The 18,869-nt window shown below is 34.9% G+C and overlaps 2 protein-coding genes across 2 annotated transcripts; both read right to left on the bottom strand.

The window, feature by feature from the left end:
- Positions 1-3,424: 3,424 nt before the first annotated feature.
- Positions 3,425-10,978, bottom strand: LOC132308108 (uncharacterized). Its single transcript, XM_059806095.1, has 11 exons — positions 10,878-10,978; positions 10,406-10,795; positions 10,055-10,133; positions 9,828-9,922; positions 8,273-8,377; positions 8,107-8,186; positions 5,120-5,210; positions 4,846-4,953; positions 4,357-4,443; positions 3,929-3,997; positions 3,425-3,823 (listed from the first exon to the last, which is right to left on the bottom strand). Exons 2-11 carry the CDS (start codon positions 10,646-10,648, stop codon positions 3,698-3,700), a joined length of 1,083 nt encoding a protein of 360 aa, XP_059662078.1. The 5' UTR covers positions 10,649-10,795; positions 10,878-10,978; the 3' UTR covers positions 3,425-3,697.
- A 1,351-nt stretch (positions 10,979-12,329) lies between these two features.
- LOC132308107 (probable methyltransferase PMT18) lies at positions 12,330-15,359 on the bottom strand. The gene is made up of 5 exons (XM_059806094.1): positions 14,631-15,359; positions 14,223-14,433; positions 13,765-14,053; positions 13,201-13,668; positions 12,330-13,100 (listed from the first exon to the last, which is right to left on the bottom strand). The coding sequence occupies exons 1-5, from the start codon at positions 15,357-15,359 to the stop codon at positions 12,878-12,880; spliced, it is 1,920 nt and encodes a 639-aa protein (XP_059662077.1). The 3' UTR covers positions 12,330-12,877.
- Positions 15,360-18,869: the final 3,510 nt, after the last annotated feature.

Below are 18,869 nucleotides of genomic sequence, written 5' to 3' on the forward strand. Positions count from 1 at the left end.
TATATAACATGCGTCACATGCATGTTAGTTTTCATCTAGCGTGTGAAGCTGGTTTAAAGATGCCAAAATATTATAGAATTTTCTAAACAAATTATAACATGAAGGATATGATTTTTTTTTTGACAGCCTTCGTATTATTTAATCAAACACAGTATAAATTGTTAATAAATAAACTTTAAAAAATATCCAATAAAGTTGTTATTAAGTATATATTCCAATAGAGACTATAAAGTTATTCATTTATTTATTCACCCAAAACCATGGAAACTAATGCCACAAAACCAAAAACAATAATAATAATAAAAAAGAATAAAGATATATATATTGTTGAAGGGCAAAACTAAAGATAATTGTATTTTTTTTGTGAGCTATTATATCAGACCTCCTAAAAAATTTCATAATCCATTATGAATCACATACAATCTTTCATTTCACATGCCCATCAAGGCAATTACAAAAAAAAATTCCGTAAATAGCGATAATTGTATGTTGTTCACATGGTTTTATAACTATCAACTTAATTAGCTCCCTAGTTAAGTATCTTTCCTTGTCAACTTAACTGGCTCTCTGGTTAAGTATCTTTCAAGGAAACAACTCCAAATGGGTACCCAAAAAAAGAGCCATGTGCGTCGTTTCACAGATATAAATTAATATATATATATATATATAACTATTAAACCAACACCAACTTATCTAGCCACTACTCTCTCTCTCTCTCTCATGAAGCCTTTTTTTAATTGAGGTAATAATGAAGCTAAGAATCTCACAGTTGTGGTCCGTCACCATTGGATCCAAAAGACGTCCCGTTAGTAAGTGCAATGATTTAATTTATGCTTTGTAGTGAAAGAAAAATAAAAGATAGAAAAATACAAAATAATCAGAAGTGTGTGGTATACATATTATATTATATATATATAAAGATAAAATATGTAGAAGGTCCATAGCTAAATACATAGTAATGAATTGTCATTTTGACAAGTGTGAATGTGAGTTATTCTAAACAATTGGTTCCCCCATGATTCCACTTACATCATGACCCATGTATGCCAACTAGCAATGTGGGAGGTTTCAACTGCAATCCCTCTCCAAATATTCCACTTACATCAACAACCCATGTGCTTCCCTATAGTTTTACAGCCCATATTATATGGCCTTCACTCCTACACTTCCCCACTTGTTTCTTGCTTTTTCTCTTCTTTTTATTTTTTATTTTATACATACATATATATAATATATGTATGTATATATATATGTGGTGTATTGAGTATGGGCATTGAAGGAATATTATAGGTGCTGAGATGCATCTATCAAGAATTTATCATCTATAAAGACATGAATAGATGTAGCACATGAGTAAGAAGAGTTAGTTTAGGAGGTGTTGGTGGCAAGCTTTACATGTAATTAAGGATGGTCCCAGATGGTACTTTCAATCTGTTTCAAGCGTTTCAATAGTCTATGGAAGTAGAGTTAGTTTGGCAAGTGGTGTTGTTGGCACAGTCTACATGTAATTAAAGATAGGCCCCAATTTATTGTTTTCAATCTGTTTCAAGCATTTCAATTGCGAAGTGGGGTTAAAAATAAAAAATAAAAATAAATAAAAAAATAAAATTAGGAACTATGCAATGCAATTCAATTCAATCAAATTTTACTCGTAAATTTTTTTATAAGATATGGCAAGGAAACGTAAATTCAATCAACTCTGGATCCCGACAAAACCTCATACACTAAACTCTTTCTATTTATATTTAAAAAAAAAAAAAACAAAACATGAACATAAATTTTAATTAATTTAAGACCATCTAATAATTTCTTCGTCTTATGTAGATATACGATAGGTAATCTCTAATGTATAATATATATATGTATTTGTGAGTATATTTGTATTATGTGTGTATTTGTGTGTGTATAGTTGTACTTGATTGTATCCATGTCTTAAATGGAGGCTCATGTGAGTAGACATTCTGATGCTGTCACCTCACTGTATCCACTTTTTCCTACCCTCTTTTGTGCTGTAAAAGACTAAAAGTCAATAAAATGTTTCTCACCCTCATTGGATTGTCTGAATTGTTGCTTACCAGTTGATTAATTAAATCGTAAATGTATCAATTTTAAATGTCAACTAGACTCCACTTATACATAACTCAATAAAAATAAAACTAAGTGCAATTTAATCAAATTGTCATAGCCCATGAGATAACGTTTCCAAATTGAATCACAAACCACCTCCCTTGAATTTTAATTGTAAATGCATCAGTTGAGTCAGACATAACACGTTATTACTAATGTTTACTCAATAAAAATATATCAATCCTACTACCCAAATACATGTAGGATAAAGTATAAATAACTAAAACCATTTTACTTTTCAATCAAAAAAATCAAGTCAACTTATCTTTTACTTCTCAATCGAAATTCTTAAGGTCAAGGGAAAGACGATCTTCAGCAGGACCACAAACTAGTAAATTTCAAGAAGATTTGACTGAGTATAAGCACTTATTCACCAAAATGCTTGTTTCTTGACATTACCTCATTGGAATCTCCTCACTTTTATCACCCTGTTTTCAATGGAATCTCCTCTCTCTTATCACCCTGCTTTTAGTAAACCTGACTTCTTTTCATAAATTAAACATACAAAACGCACACATATGCACATATGTGTGTGTGATCACAGTATAAACAAACCACTGTCACAGTAGCAGATGCAAATCTATGACAACTATATGTTAATTCAAAAGTTTTGTATGACATGACTGCATTCTTTAATGAAATTCATAAGATATAACCCCAGGTAGATTCCCCTTGTTCTTTAAAACAGTAAAATTTTGTATTAAGACTGGACACAATAAACTAAATTTTGTTTATTTTGGAACATTCCTATAGAGAAACTAGTGCTTTATTAGAAGGTAAACCATATCACATCTGCTTCACATGTAAACTTAAAGCAACTTAGTTTCTTGATCTAAGAAATATATAAGCCTCAGTGCTACACTTTTGTCATAACAATACATCCTAAAAGATTTTATTCCTCAGAACAAGTTAACAACCAGATTTCAAATTCGGACTTCTCTGTCACAAACTAAAACCCAGTTCATAAACAATGTTCTCACATAGACATGTACAGAATTTCAGTCATCTCTACTTTTATGTGCCAACCCTGCCTACTTATACAACCATGTGAATTTGGAGCCAGAATTCGGTTCCTTTCCTAAAGGCAAAGCATCGTACTGACATTTCCTTACCCGATTCCGACGGTAAAACAAGGTCAGTAGCAATCAAACGTAATAACAAATAAATCATGACTCAATTAAGATAACTAGTGAGATTTTGTTTCTGAACTTCGAATAAATACAAATCAGAGGAAAAGTCCTGTCTGCATGAGAGTATGGATCAACATAACGCTGGACAAGTACTGCAAATGGAAGAATACTACAACAAAACTAATTTTACTCATTACATGTTTAGCAAATGCAATACATGGTCAGCCTCAAAAAAAGGAAAAAGGGGGAGGGGAGTGGGGTTTGGGTGTGGAAAGAAAGAAAAAAAAATGGATGTAACCAAACAAGGAGAACATGACATCAAAATTCGAATTGTAAGATGAGATCAATTCTATGATTTCAACGAAGATCCAGAAAAACATCCCAAAAATGGATTCCCTGTCCCATGGAGGATCAGCCCTAAATATCAGGGATTCCCTAATCTAGTTCATGCTTGCTCTTACTCTTTTCATTTTTGCCTTGAATTTGGATTTTGCCATGAGTGTCTCTACCGTGTTTGTGAAGTTCCCAACAGCCATCAGAACCAGAAGGACCCCACAAAATATGACCTGCCAAAAGCAGCTTCTGTCACTACACATTTTCTGCTACGAATGCAGCCCATGCTTGTTTACTAGTAGCCGCCAAAAAAACTAAAATAATAATGATAATAATACCTGCCATTCAGAAACAAACCCAACCAATGCAGGCTTAAGCAGCAGTAGTCCGACATATGCCTCGAAACCCTAAAACAAAGAAGAAGCACAAGTGTACAATGAAACAACATTTCCATGGAACAATTGGAGAAATTCACTTTAAAACAGTATAAATATTTTGTTAGAATATTAAAATGACTACTCAGCTGTTTGACTGTCATGGTTGCATCATATCAGTATTTTGAAGGGCCTGCTATTAACTAAACATGGTGCTTCTATCACTAAATTATTGATTTGCATTGAAATAAATCATATGAATATGTAACAAGTTAGTTGATGCAGATAAATCGTTGGTGGAAACAGACCAATGTACTTGAGAGAATGATGAATAAAGCTAAACACATTTTCCATGACTATTTATGTACGTGTCAACAGGTAGCGTGAATCACCTGCAGAGTGAAAAGTATGGGACATAACAGCCATAACTGGCCATCCACCCCAGCTGTTTCTCCCCAAACAACATCCATTCTCTTTGCCTGATGAAAACAGTAAAAGAAATGTAAAACCATGCACACATAAATAAAAGAATCTAAAGGCAAAAAGGGGGAAAAAACAAAAAAACAAAAAAAAAAAAAAAGGGAAAAATGTTTCAAAAACAAAAAAGATTGCTTTAGAAATTAAGGTTGGTCCATGTCAACCATAAAAGATCCAGACAAACCAGTGGTCAGATGTCAAAGAGCAGCACGAGGAAAGAATTTAAATAAATCATAGCAAGGAAAAGGCATGCATGCATGTTCTATTTAAAGATAAATAAAAGGAAAATAAAAACAAAGAAAGAAAGAAAAAAGAGAGCATGCATAACAATTGTGCAGAAAGGTTGGTGAGAAATACTTTTTTTTTTTTTTTTAAAGAAAAAAGAAGGTTATGTGAAATGATACTTTTCCCAATGCAATCCGAGTATAGAGCCTCTGGCGTTGATATCTGTTTTGTAAAAGCATTGCAACTCCTTGCATCATAGCCCATTGTAAGAAAAGTTGGACACCTCTCTGTGGAAGATTTAAATGGTAATTAATCACATATAGCATATATAACCAGCATATAACAGTGAGATAGCAACCTGCTTCTGGGTGCAGTTTGGTTGCCCTTTAAATGGTAATTAATCACATATAGCATATATAAGTTATAACCAGCATATAACAGTGAGATAGTAACCTGCTTCTGGGTGCAGTTTGGTTGCCCTTTAATCTCCCATGTGAGACTAACGAGGGCCATAATCATAGCACAGTAGTGATGGTATATCCACCTGAAAAGCATTTTCGGAATCATCATTCAGATATGCTAAATGCTAGCGAGGGGGAAACTTTTTACAACAGTATCTGTTACATTGGCACATTTGACATAAGTTTATGTTGTCAGTTGTAGGGATGGAAATAAGATAGATTAATCAGTCATCTACTGGTCAGGACCGAAGCCAATGGGATGATTTGGATGGCACTGACATGAACGTCGGGTCTCAGTAACCCTAGCAAGGTATAATTTCACCGACATTAATCTCTCACTCTCTCTCATTTATTTTTTGGACAAGCCAATAAAACAAGAAATCAAATAAAACATAAGAATCCAATATTCCAAAAAACCTACCCACACCATCAAATTTTCAAGAAAAAAACAGCTCAGATATAAAAGAAAATAGGAACTGTGCCATGCTAAAAGAGAAAGACCTTGATATAACATATTAAACATATAAAAAGACTCCCAAGAATCCAAACATCTTTATATGGTCTTTACAACAAAAATGAGAGAGCAGGTGCATAAAAAACGGTTGGAAGTGTACTCCGAATTAACACAAGATGAAGCATACCAACTCCTAGAATGAACACAAGAGAAGTTAAAATATGTCCAAGAAAGCCGATAGGCCCAAATGGGGGAAAATGGGATCAATTGGCATATAACCTCTTGTAAGATCTTTGAATGGTTTAAGTTGTCAAACATAGATCTGGTAGTGGAGGGCCATAATAGAGTTAAGTTACACTTTACACCTTCGGGTGAGCAATCTATGACTATCTGGCACCAACTCACCATGTGCCTTCCGTACAGCAATTGTGTGGAACGTTTGTAGTTTCCCACTCTGTTACATGGACTCTTCAAAAGTAGTGAAATACCCGTGCCGGACACATATCCCGCAGATATGGGTATGGAATGTGTGTCCGACACTTTTGGTTGGACATGTATTTAAAAAGCATATCCAATCATTCAATTACATTATATTATTACTTTAAAATGAGTTAAATGCCTATATTGAACATCATATTAGATAAAAATATTACTTTACTCTAGAAAATAAAATAAAATAATTAATAAAATGAATATTTAGCCATGTCCGTGTGTCTTTCTATTTGGAGATTTGACACGTTCGACACACGGATACATACCCGTGTCCGACACCCGTACCCGAGTCCATGTAACATAGGTTTCCCATGCCACTACCATGATGACCCACACGCACTCTCCACCTCGCCAAACAAATCACCGTGATGATCTTCATGTCATATCTTTAACTCACCAAAAGGGACCATTCAGATAACTATCCATTTTCCAACAAACACGAGGATACATATCTATAGATGTAAGGTTCTTCAAGATAGTGACACATGTTAGTATTCTCCTATGTTACATGGACTCAAGTACGTGTGTCGAGTACCAGTATGTATCCAAGCATCAAACAGAAGGACACATGGACACTACTAAATATTCATTTTATTTAATTTTGGAAGTAAAATAATGTTTTTATGTAACATAGTGACCAATATACGCATTTCACTCATTTGAAGTAATAATATACTAAAATGGAATTATTAGATAGGTTTTTTAGGTGCATATCCAACTAAAAGTATCGGAGCCATATCCCATACCATGTCCAAATAATGTCTCTCCAACACAGTATTTCACCTACTTTGGAAGTGTCCATGTAACATAGGTATTCTCTGATAACTCACTTCAGTCCTCCATCAAAGCACAAGGTGCTTCCACCTGAACTAATGGTACAAAGTGCAAGGTTTCTCTATATTTCAAACCCACCAACAGCTCGAGGTATCTCCTATGATGTGCAATTTCCGATCTCTTGATATTTATCGCATAGATTTGCTTCACCGCAACTGATAGTCTCTCAAACCACACACGTTGTGTCTCCACTACCTCACATGATCTTCTATCCAATGCAATTTCCATCATCCACTGTTGATTTTGTTCACCATAACAATTACAATCTCTTACTGCAAAATCTCCATTGTCTGTAGTGGGCTTTCACCCAAAACTGCACCTACACCACCCCACTGGCCCACTTTGTCCCATCAAAAGCCGTCTCAGCATGCATGCACCCTGATGCATCGAATACTAACTTGGATCAACAATATGGTTCAAGAAACTCCTTAAACTCAAAGCAGGCCATAGTTTGATAATGGGGGTATGTGGCTTGACAACCAAAATGGGGGCTTGCTGAGGTGGGTTTTCTCTGCAGTTTACTTTTTGGTTGATCTGGCAGAGAGACACACTGTGTCTTTTGGAACATCTGATGCTACTTGTTACACTAGACACGCTCCACTTTGCATACAAATACTAATATGACCAGGCAATATCTCCATTTAGCCAATGTTACTTTGGCGCATACACTATCACCAACGAAACTCACTTCTACCTCTATCCTTAGATCACAGAAAATTCTCGAGAGACAAATCAGTGATTCTTCCCTCTGAAGTTCTGAACGGGTTACCAAAGACCAAATTTACTCAGCAAGTCATAAATCATGACTACTAGTGTTAAAAATTTCACAGAATTATTCATCGAAAAAAAGAAAGAAAAGAAATTCACAGAATTATTCCACCATGTTATGCTTCACAGAATAAATTTCTACCAATTCTGCTCATTACCATGCTTTTTTAGATATTCTAATATTTAAAAGTTTAATTTCGCTTTGGCCTCCGCCGTCCACCAAATCATTATTTAGTTTGCACATAATTTTTTAAGCAACAGATGCATTGCATCAAGATTGTTCCCTATAGATGCAGGCATGACAGTGCTGAAAGCAAGGTTTCAGAGCAAATGAAAAGAAAAAGATTTTTTTTTTTTAAAAAAAGGACCATGAAACAGAGAAGTATAAATGTTTAAAAGATACAATGGACCAAAATGTATTACGCAATTACCATGGACGAATATCACTTCCATTCACTCTCAAAATGTTCTCTCGCAAAGCCAAACCTGTATAGAGGAACAACAGCCAGGCCTGACAAAGCATTTGCCGAACATTGAAGTTACAGAGAAATCAGCAAAACATTCAAACTCAGAATGCAAGAACTGGTTAGGAGATACCTGGTACAGCTGAACGGGGAATACTGGTAAGCATCCATCCCATATCCAAGATCTAAGAATAAGTAATGTTGATGGAAAGAGAAGGAACAGCAATGCCGTTCGGTCCTGCTCAAAAGATAAGGTACTCTAAGAAAGGCTTCAAATTATTTAACATTGAATATCTTTATAAGCATGCAGAAACACATAAAAATAATATAGATAAAAGCTTGGGAGTATTTGATCAGAGTAAGATACGTTATGTAGTCCAAGCTTTATCAAAAACTCGATATGCTATTGCCATGGTACAAGGAGTACAAGTTCAGATTTTGATTGAACAATGAAAGATCAAAGAAAAAGAAGAATTAATTGCTATGAAATATCCCTCTGGGAACTATTTTTTCATTTTTATTTTTTATTTATAGAGCTTCACTTACCATGTCCATCATAATTAAAGACCACAATAAGTTCCCAATAAGATATATGACATTTGGAAGACTGTTTAATCAAAATACTTTTCTCTGGTGACTCCATTCATATGTGATTAAGGAAAAGATCATGATGATGACTTTTCTCGCAAATGATAGAGCGAAGTATCGAACTCCTAAGTCCATCGTCCCTTTTGGATAGTGGCCAGCAATTTTACCTTTGAGCTACAAGGTTTTGGCATACTTAATTGGAACTTTTAAGATACATTATAAATCACGGACCTCATGAAGATCCTAAAACCACAGGAATTTAATTTTTAATTGAAAAAAAAGGATGAGAAAGCAGGAAGGCTACAGCAATACACTAGCAAACGTGACAGAACTATGCTCCCCTGCTGTGAATAAATGTTCCTTGTGTCAGAGCCTATAAAGTGTTACACCGTCAACCGCAACAGATCTGCTGATGGCATCTATAGCTAGCCTATACAAGAATATTCTCCAAATGAAATTCTGATCTCACAAAGCCATTACAAGCTTATGGCTCATGGTTTGGAGATTCGGCCAAGTCTCTGCATTTTGGCCATTAACAGATTTTACCGAGTTCGATACTTATATATAGGTGGAAAATGGAATCACATAAGACTTGACCAAGTCCCAGGAAATCGGCTGAGTCTCATCCGAGTAACAGATGACTAAAGTGATCGAAGTTGAAGCTGAAGTGACATCATGCACGATAGACTTTAAAATAAACAAGGGTGGGGCATAACAGGAGAGAAGAAAAAAGGAAAGGATAAAATTTTCCTGTTTGCAGCAAAACCAGACACCGCAAAAGTCCAAGGAGTTTATAGATTTGAGCATAAACATAATTCTCACATAGTATGAGCAATGATCATCCATTATCTACCCCCAAAAATACATGAGAAAACCATGACTTTAAAATGCAAACAAAGCCATCAAATGCAATTCCACTGTAAAGGAGAGATTGCCTAACAGAAGTGAGCAATGATAGAGGGTAAGCATATGAAGATTTGCATTTGTAGAACTAAAGAATATAGCATGCAAGTGAATCATCTTATGGAATGAATAACAAAACAAATAAAATAAATGAAAAGGAGCCTGAGGGTTTGGATTAAGAAAAAGGAAACCGATACCCTGTAACTATTGTACTCCTCTTTAACTTTGAGCTGGACATCCTTCCTAGTAGCTCGCACATTGATAGGACCAAGAAACATTTTCAGAAAACCACCTATAATGTTGAGTATGTGAAAATGTATGGTAAGTTGATAACACAAAAGAAATCATTATTGCCGTTATTAATCAGATTTAAAAAAAAAAAAAAAAAAAAAAAAAAAAAATCATGATAGGAACAAATCCGCACTCTGTGCTGTGCCGGGAAGGAATGAAGCAGCTTCTCCATCAATCAATAGACATCTCGCCTTGTTTAGTTCATCCTCTAGCTGCATTTATATAATATACATAATATCATACATAACTATAAATAATGATAAAAGCTTAAAACACCAAAAAAAAAAAAAAAAAAAAAGGAAAAAAAAGCACATAAATTGAATCCAGCTCCTTTCTGTTTAGTAAGTACATATAAAGATGAAAGCATCAAAAGCCCAAAAAATAAAATGCACAGTTCATGTTAATTGACAAATGAAAATTAGATTTTATAGAGCATTCAAAAACCCTGGTCATAATTTGGAAAAAGGAAGAGAGAGAACCAAACTTTATCCGCCAACTTGGGATCGAGGAGGTGGTTATGGAGGAGAGAATCAATCAAGGAACGGAGTCTGAGGATGGAGGAGTTGACAGCGAGAGCACGCTGCCGGAGGGATTGCTCGTCGCCGGTGGCCTTGGAAACGAGACGCGCCGCCGATTCTTGCAGCTCCTTGGCCATGTCCGCCACTCGAGACACTTGTTCCTCCACGTTCGTCGCCGATTGCTCCAACGACGTCGCTGCGTCCCCCATCTCTTTCACCTTCCCACAATACACACCTCTATAAGGTATATTAGTACAATTTGAATCGAACGCACTTACTGATTTCCATTGATATCTCGAATGCACAACAAAAGAATCAAAATTGGAGATGCGACTTGCTGGTTCACGAATCAACGCCTATAACAGCAAAACAAAGATGGGAATGAATATGTATGTATATATGTCAGTCATTAAAATGTGTGTTTGTATGAGTGCGGACCCTCTCTGTGTGTCACTCAACACGACGCTGGTGATTTCGTTCTCTTCTTGGGAAACATGACCTGCACACTACCATTTATGTTTCAGAGAGAACTTTTTCAGAATTCATTAAAACCACAAAATATATATATATATATATACACTAATAAAAAAATATTCAAATTAAAATATCTAACCAATATAGTTGTAATAACCCGCGATCTCCTCTCCTGTATTTTCTTGGTTCAGCCATTAAACAATTTTTTTATTAAAGCTAACGTGGTATGTGATTATTGAAAAACACGAAGAGTGAGTAGATAAGTATTATTTTAATAAAAAATTATTTAATAGTTGATGTGAAGCATGTGGGTTATTTGATTATTAAAGCTATAATATGATCCGAAGAACGTGAGTTATTTGATTATTAAAGTTATAATATATTATTATTAGAACATATTAGAAGTGAATAAAGTAAAACTACTCACCGGTGTAAACATTATCAATTTTATTCTTTTTCCATTGTTGGTAAACCGCTCCAATATGTTATTGCATTGCAATGCAGAAGTTTGGCGTGACTTGGACAGTAGTATACTTTTTTTATTACCTACTTGACAGTGATAGATAGACATGAATGAGATGATTAATTGGTTCATATATGGTGGGTGACCTGCAATCTGCCATTTATTAACAATTCAAGTTAGTGACAACTAAAAACTGATATTAGTACCATAGATATACGTAGGACAATAGACAATGTTGTCTTTGATTGACAACCATGGCATTCAAATCACGTCAACACCAATTTTATGAAACCGAAGATGACATTAATCCAGTGTCCTTTTATATGTCGAGTTTTACAGACCATTCGAAATTAGCATTATCGGGTTCATATTGATAGTTGGTGAAAAGGAAAGAGTGATGAGAAAAATGTCTACAATCTACGGGTAACAGTCTTGTATCAATTTGAAGTACCACATCACAATCATTTACCAACATTTGTAAACCTGCAAGATGCTTTGCAGTTTTGAAACGATTGACCTCTACCAAACAATCAAAATGTATGGTCTTTGCAGTAAAAAATACTCCATGGATTACTTGGTGCATTTGTAAATCTGTAATTGCCAAAAAAAATTTCATTCTAGATCTTCTTTTAGATAAACTACATCCATTATTTCATGGAATGACCAACCAATCAAAAAACCTTTTCACAGTATAAAAAGGGCATTACTAATGTTGAAAAAGGAAAGAGTAGAGATAAAACTAACATTTTACAATTGTTTTACACAGAATGAATGCTCTCTGCAAACTTGATTATAATTATGAACTCAGGAAAACAAACAGGAAAAACAACAAAATCTGCATACTTATTTTACATATGCATAAGCAATTTTTTCCAAATAAAATTCTTTTATATCCAAGTACATTGACAACAATCTCTGTATATCTATAGCACAAGAAACTTGGTAACCACAAGAGGAAATGTAGATTATTCAAGTTTCAAATGATGATTTGAAATTTGAAATTCAGCGTAAATTTACACATACTGGCCACAAAATTTCTGCTACACCAAGGCAATGGTGACCAGAAATGAGCAAGAAAAGCACATTGTAGATCAACTGGAGAGGATAAGTCCTAGCTTAGATTCGGATTGTAAGCTGAGGATTGAGCCTTCACCTTTCAAATGTAATATAATTCAATTGATCTCTACCATAAGAACAGCAGCAATGGCTGGAACCTGAGAGCCTACCTCTACAAACATTGACTATCACATCCAGCCTTACCCACTACCCAGACTCAATGAATATACTGAAAATAACAATAAGATATATATAGAGGAAATAAATCACCACTAAAGTATGAACATTATAAAAACAAAACCACACTCTTTTTTTTCTTTCCGGAAATTCAAGTAGACGCACACACACTCACTATTACTTTGCCCCTAATGGGGCTGGAACACTCAACCTCCCCTTTGGGAAGCAGAGCTTATACCATCTAGGCTCCCCTAAAAGAAAGGTACTATTATCCGTTTTTAGCTTCAGCAGTCCAATAACTTTTGACAGCAATAAGAACTTTCTCAGGATTAAATGGTCCATTTTCATGGTCCATGATCTGGCCTTTCCATCTCATTCCATCTGTTATACTTTTAACCTTCACAAGGTCCTCTACCACATCTCTGATTATAACAGCCCCTTCTGGCCGCAGGATTCTGTCCATCTCCAAAAGAATGTAGGAAATGTCGCACCTTCAAACACAAAACAGAAATATATTCAACCACAAGATCAAGAATTGCAACATAGTGTAGGTGATTATTGAGCATACGGAAGCATCAAGGTAAGCTCTACCTGTTCTTATACATACTGAAGACACCACTAGCATGGATGAGATCATATGTTCGTGGATAAGTTGAGAATGCCTCGCACCAATCATGGTACGTCCCGATGAAACCACGTTCATGGATCACACCTAGAGTGTCATGATCGGAATTAGAAGGGACAACATTCATTACCCACAGTGGATATTTCGACATGGATGCTGCTAATCCACCTAGGTATGCATTCATTTCCATTACATTCCGATATCTTCCTTTGGGTAAGAGAACAATAAGACGTGAGTAATATGCCTCCCTCTCCTTCCACGTCTCAATATCCTGTTTGAATTTCTCTGGGGTGATGCCAGGCACTGAACCACAGCTTATTCTGGGAGGAATGGCAAACGCACGTTCAGGCCACTTCACCAATGCACCGCCTGCAACTTCATCTGGGCTGCTTACCTCTGGCAGTGGGGTGGTGCAAGTTTCCATCTCTTTGTACCTAATTTGATCAGCACAAATTAAGAAGAGTTGAGAAAATACTACAGTATGGGGGTCAAATTAACTGATTATATCACGGGACATATTGAGGAAGTACCAAGCTGCATCAGCATGGTCTGGTTTGCACATAGGATAACTATCCTTGCTCTTCACGCACTCAAAGTGGTTGCTGGGCTTTTGCCACACTGCAAGATCATCCTTTTCAACCACTTTCTTCCAGCACAAACGCTTGATGACATTCTCTATAGCATCCTGCTCTTGTTTCAAATCTTCTTTGGTTCTTTCCCAACCTTGCCAGTATTTCTTCCAGCGAATAGGAGGGCCAGAGAGTATCCAATAACCACCGGGCCTCAAAACTCTGTCCACTTCAATTAGATACATTCCATCTGGGAAATTTAAAACAAACACTTTCAGATAATTTCAAAATTTTCAGAATGCAACAATTGATGAGAATGTGGGAATATTAATTTTAGTTTTCAACATGTAAACTAAAGAAAGGTTCATTACTCCTTCCTGTGATTACACATGCATGATATTTAAACATGAATTCCTTACCATATTCTTGCCAAGGGATGAGGCAACGGGAACAATGAGCCATATCAAAAGCCCTTGCAGGGTAAGGAAGTCTCTGTGAAGACATGATGCCAATCATAGCAGGAACACCCCGCTCTAATGCAAACTGAACCTGCGCTTCATGAGAGTCTCTTGGTGCAAAAGACATCGTCAGGATGTCCCTATTTAGCAGGTAAGCACCCCAACTTGCAACCTTCACACCAGCATGACAAGAAAAGGTCAAAAGGATAAACATTGTAGCAATTGCAATATAATACTAAGAAGATAGTACTAATTGAATCATTAGTTGCACTAAGTACTATGTAAGAGAGGATGGAGCATTTAGACCAATAAATAGTTGTTCGAGAATGTAAAGGATAAAAACATCAAAGGAAGCAAATTTTTACTTACTCCACAGCCTGTATCGAGTGCTGTCCGGATGTTCCCATCATTAAGAGGAATGAGCTTAGCAATGTCGTCAATATAAACACCAGCGCCATCAGGGAACATGGTGCCTCCCCCGGGGAATCTGAATCGGTTACCCTCCACTTGGATCCAATTCTGCACGGCCTTCTCAATGCTAAGCTCTTTGTGGGGGATATTGTCATACCATGCATAGTCCCTACTCTGAGGCCATCTGAAAGGGGTCTTGTATTTTGGCGGAGCAGGTATGAGGCAGCGGACGAGCTCCTTCTTGGAAGGGCAATGCCTCTCCCTGTATTTCAACATTTTGAGGTCAAATTTCTTACTCCTAAATGGATCTTGGCACGGTGTGTATTCACTGTAGTTCAAACCACATGGTTTGAATTCATGGGAATCCTCAGAAATGTTAACCACCAACTCATGATGGCTTCCAAAGTCCAAGTGGAGTGAGGATGAGGATGAGGACGAGGACGAGGCTGAGGATGAGGATGATGATAGCGACGCAATGACAGTGGAATGGTCTTTGCCGCCTGCAGAGGATCCATCATCTCTGTTAAAGACCTCAGATCGGCTGGACGGAGCAAGAATTGTATTCTGCCAAGCTCCAAGAGTGTAGCTCAGAACGCAGAGGCCACTAATACCTATGATCCAAGTTAAACGCGACCTCTTGGATTCCAGCTGATTAAACTTAGCGGATCCACTGTACTCCTTGGCCATTTAATCCCTTTACAAAATATGTTCCCAAAAGAAAGAAAATTTGTATTCATCAGGGAAAGTAATATTTAGGTACATAGGAAGTTATATGTAGTGAGATGTTTTACTTTGAATTGTAAAGGTTAGCTAAAGGGTTATGGTGATAAACATATCACATGCATTTGAGAAAGAGATATGTGTATATGCCAAAACACAAATGGCATATTTTTTTTATACAAAGCCTAACTTGAATTATTAGAAACATGCATAATTTTTTTTTTCCTCCCTAAATGAACTTTAATTACCAAAAATTAAATACTAAACAAAACAGGGATAAACCCTTGGAGGCTCAAGAAAGCCCATTTCCAGTAAATTGCAACAATAAACAACAAAATCTAGGCATAAAAGGGCAGAATTCATGCATAATTTTGTCCCAACAAACATGATGAAGTGGCATGTTAATATCTGTTTGATATAATGTAATATAGCCCACAAACAATGTCAATATCATTACAATGATTCAATTATTCAGCTCATTATAAATTAAGGCTAAAGGTTGACATCAAAAAATGGAATGATTGACATACTATACATACCTCTCTCTCTATCTCTGTTTCTTTCTCCAGCAATAGATAATCAAGTGAAAATCCCAAAAAAAAAAAAAAGGTATAACCTCCTCAAACTCTGAAAGGCTTTTCTATTTATTTATTTATTTTAACAAAAACACCAAATTTATTAGGTACCCATTTCAGGAAAAAAACTACTTTTTTTGTTTCAATCACCCACTTGTTTCTGGAAAAAACTTTTCCTTCCCAAGTATTTTAAAAATATAAATACAGAAAAAATAGAAAGGAAACTCAAAACCTTTGCCGGTTATGCAAAGACATTGAAGAGGGGAGGGAGGGAGAGAGAGAGCTTTAAGGGTGGAAAGGAAAGGTCTACCCTGCACTACGGAAGGTCAAGAGACACATTGGGCTGGATTAAAAATATATATATCAAAATTTGAGCGTTTGTGTTTGTGAAACTCTGAATGCATAAGTAATTCCTTTTTTAAAATAAATTTGGGTTCACATGTTTTTTTTTTTTCATATTTTATTATATACCACCATGTATATATATATATCTTTCCATTTTTGGATAGTGACAGGAGGGTACTAGGAAGTATGATGTGGTAGGGTACAAAAAGAAAAGGACACAAATATAGGGCATCTAGGGAGGAAGTGAGTGGGTGAGATTGAAATGCATTCAACCACAGGCAGGACAGGAGTCTTCTCCGACTGACCAGCCTCAAAAATCTCCCACCCACCAACACACACACACACACAAACACAGTCATCATCTCCATTCAATTTTATCTGTATTATCATTTTCGTCCTTAATTTCCTCTTAAAAGACCTACATATTTGAGTGTTACAATATATATTTATATATAGCAGACCAGTTTATAGTCTATCATATCCCTTCATTGCAGTTATTTTATAGTCGATGTTTACTGCAATATAAGCCACACCATCAAAACCACTAGTATTTTACTACTAATCTCTGAAATCTGTTACCCTTTCTATATGTTTTGTTAAGTTGATCAACCACCGAATATCATTTATTAGTCATTTAGACACTGAATGCAAATTTGGAAATAAAAAACTTTTATTATTTATTGGACATATACTGCTTACTAGTATCTCTCATCCAATGCCTAAAGCAAACACATATCCCATTACTATCTCTCAACCTCCTCTTTAAAGAGGAGAGATCATATCATTAGGTGAGAAACCTTTGGTCCATCCAGAAAGATGCTGCTCAACACTCAAATCAAATCAAAAGAGAAATAAAAAGATAAATAAACAAATAATTCAACATGAACAAATTTGAGTTTAAGCAAAAAAATTATAGAATAATTATACTTACCTCCCTTATGGATTGTCTAAATAATAGGGACATAACATATGATTTCAAAAATAATACTAATTTGGACAGAAAAAAAAAAAAAAAAAAATGTTAGAAGAAAATTATGGAGAAGGAACGTAAAGAAATAAGCATTGTTAGATTTTTTTATTTTTTTATTTTTTTTTTTCTCCTACCAACAGGTTAGTGGCCTAGCAATAGCAGCCTCTTACTTTACAAAAGGAGGTTAGGGGTTCAAGTCTCAAAACACGTGTGTGTGATTACCAACTAGAAAAAAAAAATTTAAAATTTCTTTAATCAATTGTTTTAATTTTTCAAAAATCTAATTTTTGGAAGAAAAAAATTAAGTATTTAGATTCCACAATTCAACAACATAATGAATTTTAACTCAAAAATTTTTTTTTTTCCAAAAAAAATTCAACAAGATTATTATTGAGTTATTAAACAAGATACAAATAGTTATAAAATTTGTTATTTAGAAAATGATAACTAAAAGTAGTAGCATAAATGATATTATTATTGTTATTGAAAGTCTCACACTTTAGTTTATCTTATTTTCAAATATTCCTAGGGCTTGCCAATAAAGATTGTTATAGAATTTTAGATTTTTTTCTTGTAAATACCATTTTACAAAAATGTTTGACAAATCATGCATTTTTACCAAACACGAGGGAACATTAATTATTGTATTCTATTTTTTTTTTTTCTATCTTGAATTAATATTATAGATATTGTACGTGTATGTATAAATAACATAACAATGCAGAACGACTATAATAATTATTTACCAAAAAAAAATGACTATAATAATAATGAGCTTAAATTTTTGTTTCACAATATTTGAGCTTTTAAAAGTAGTTAAAAGAGTGCAAGTTGAAAAAATTTATATTTAAGGAGACAATCTAAATTTATGTTCAAACTCTTTATTTTGGGTCAATATATATGTTGTTAAAAAAATTGGGTGGCCAATTGAAATTTTTAATAAATTTTAGGGACAAAATTTACAAATTAATTAATATTTAAGAGGTAGTTAAAAAAAATTTCCAAAAAGTTCGGGGGCCATGGCCCCCTTATCTCCGCCCTTGTACACAATTTGTGTATTTCAAAAATTTGCCGAGATGAATTTCAAATAATTCCTTACATTGTTCTTTAAAATCCAGACACGTAAAGAGCTCGCTAATCTATATATTCATATCCTAAAATCACAATTACTTGCTTTTTAATTTATATTATAAGCCTTTAAATAATTGAACGTAAAAGAGCTCCCATACTTACAAGACATTGGTACTCCGGAACATTATAAACGATACTTGAGAATCCATTCCTCCACCCCTTTGGTTAAGAGGGGATGTCCTGATTTAATTCAATTCTGAGACAAATCTCTAAAGGTACCTTAAATTTAGGTACATTGATACACCATCTGATTCTCTTTATGGTACACATATTTCACGCAACAATATTCACATCCAGGTTCATCAAACCTAGCAACAATTAATGAGAGAATGAGACAAGAATATGTATAGATTGGGTAAATTGCACAACCTACACAAATGTTGTTAATGCAACAATGTACACATCTTTATATGTTCATTAGACCTTTCACGCAATTAGCTACATTGCACAAGTCCG

The sequence above is a fragment of the Cornus florida genome, unplaced genomic scaffold (assembly GCF_030987335.1).
Source record: "Cornus florida cultivar Cherokee Brave unplaced genomic scaffold, ASM3098733v1 CherokeeBrave_3.0.0_Hap2_Chr05, whole genome shotgun sequence".
Classification (NCBI taxonomy): Eukaryota; Viridiplantae; Streptophyta; class Magnoliopsida; order Cornales; family Cornaceae; genus Cornus; species Cornus florida.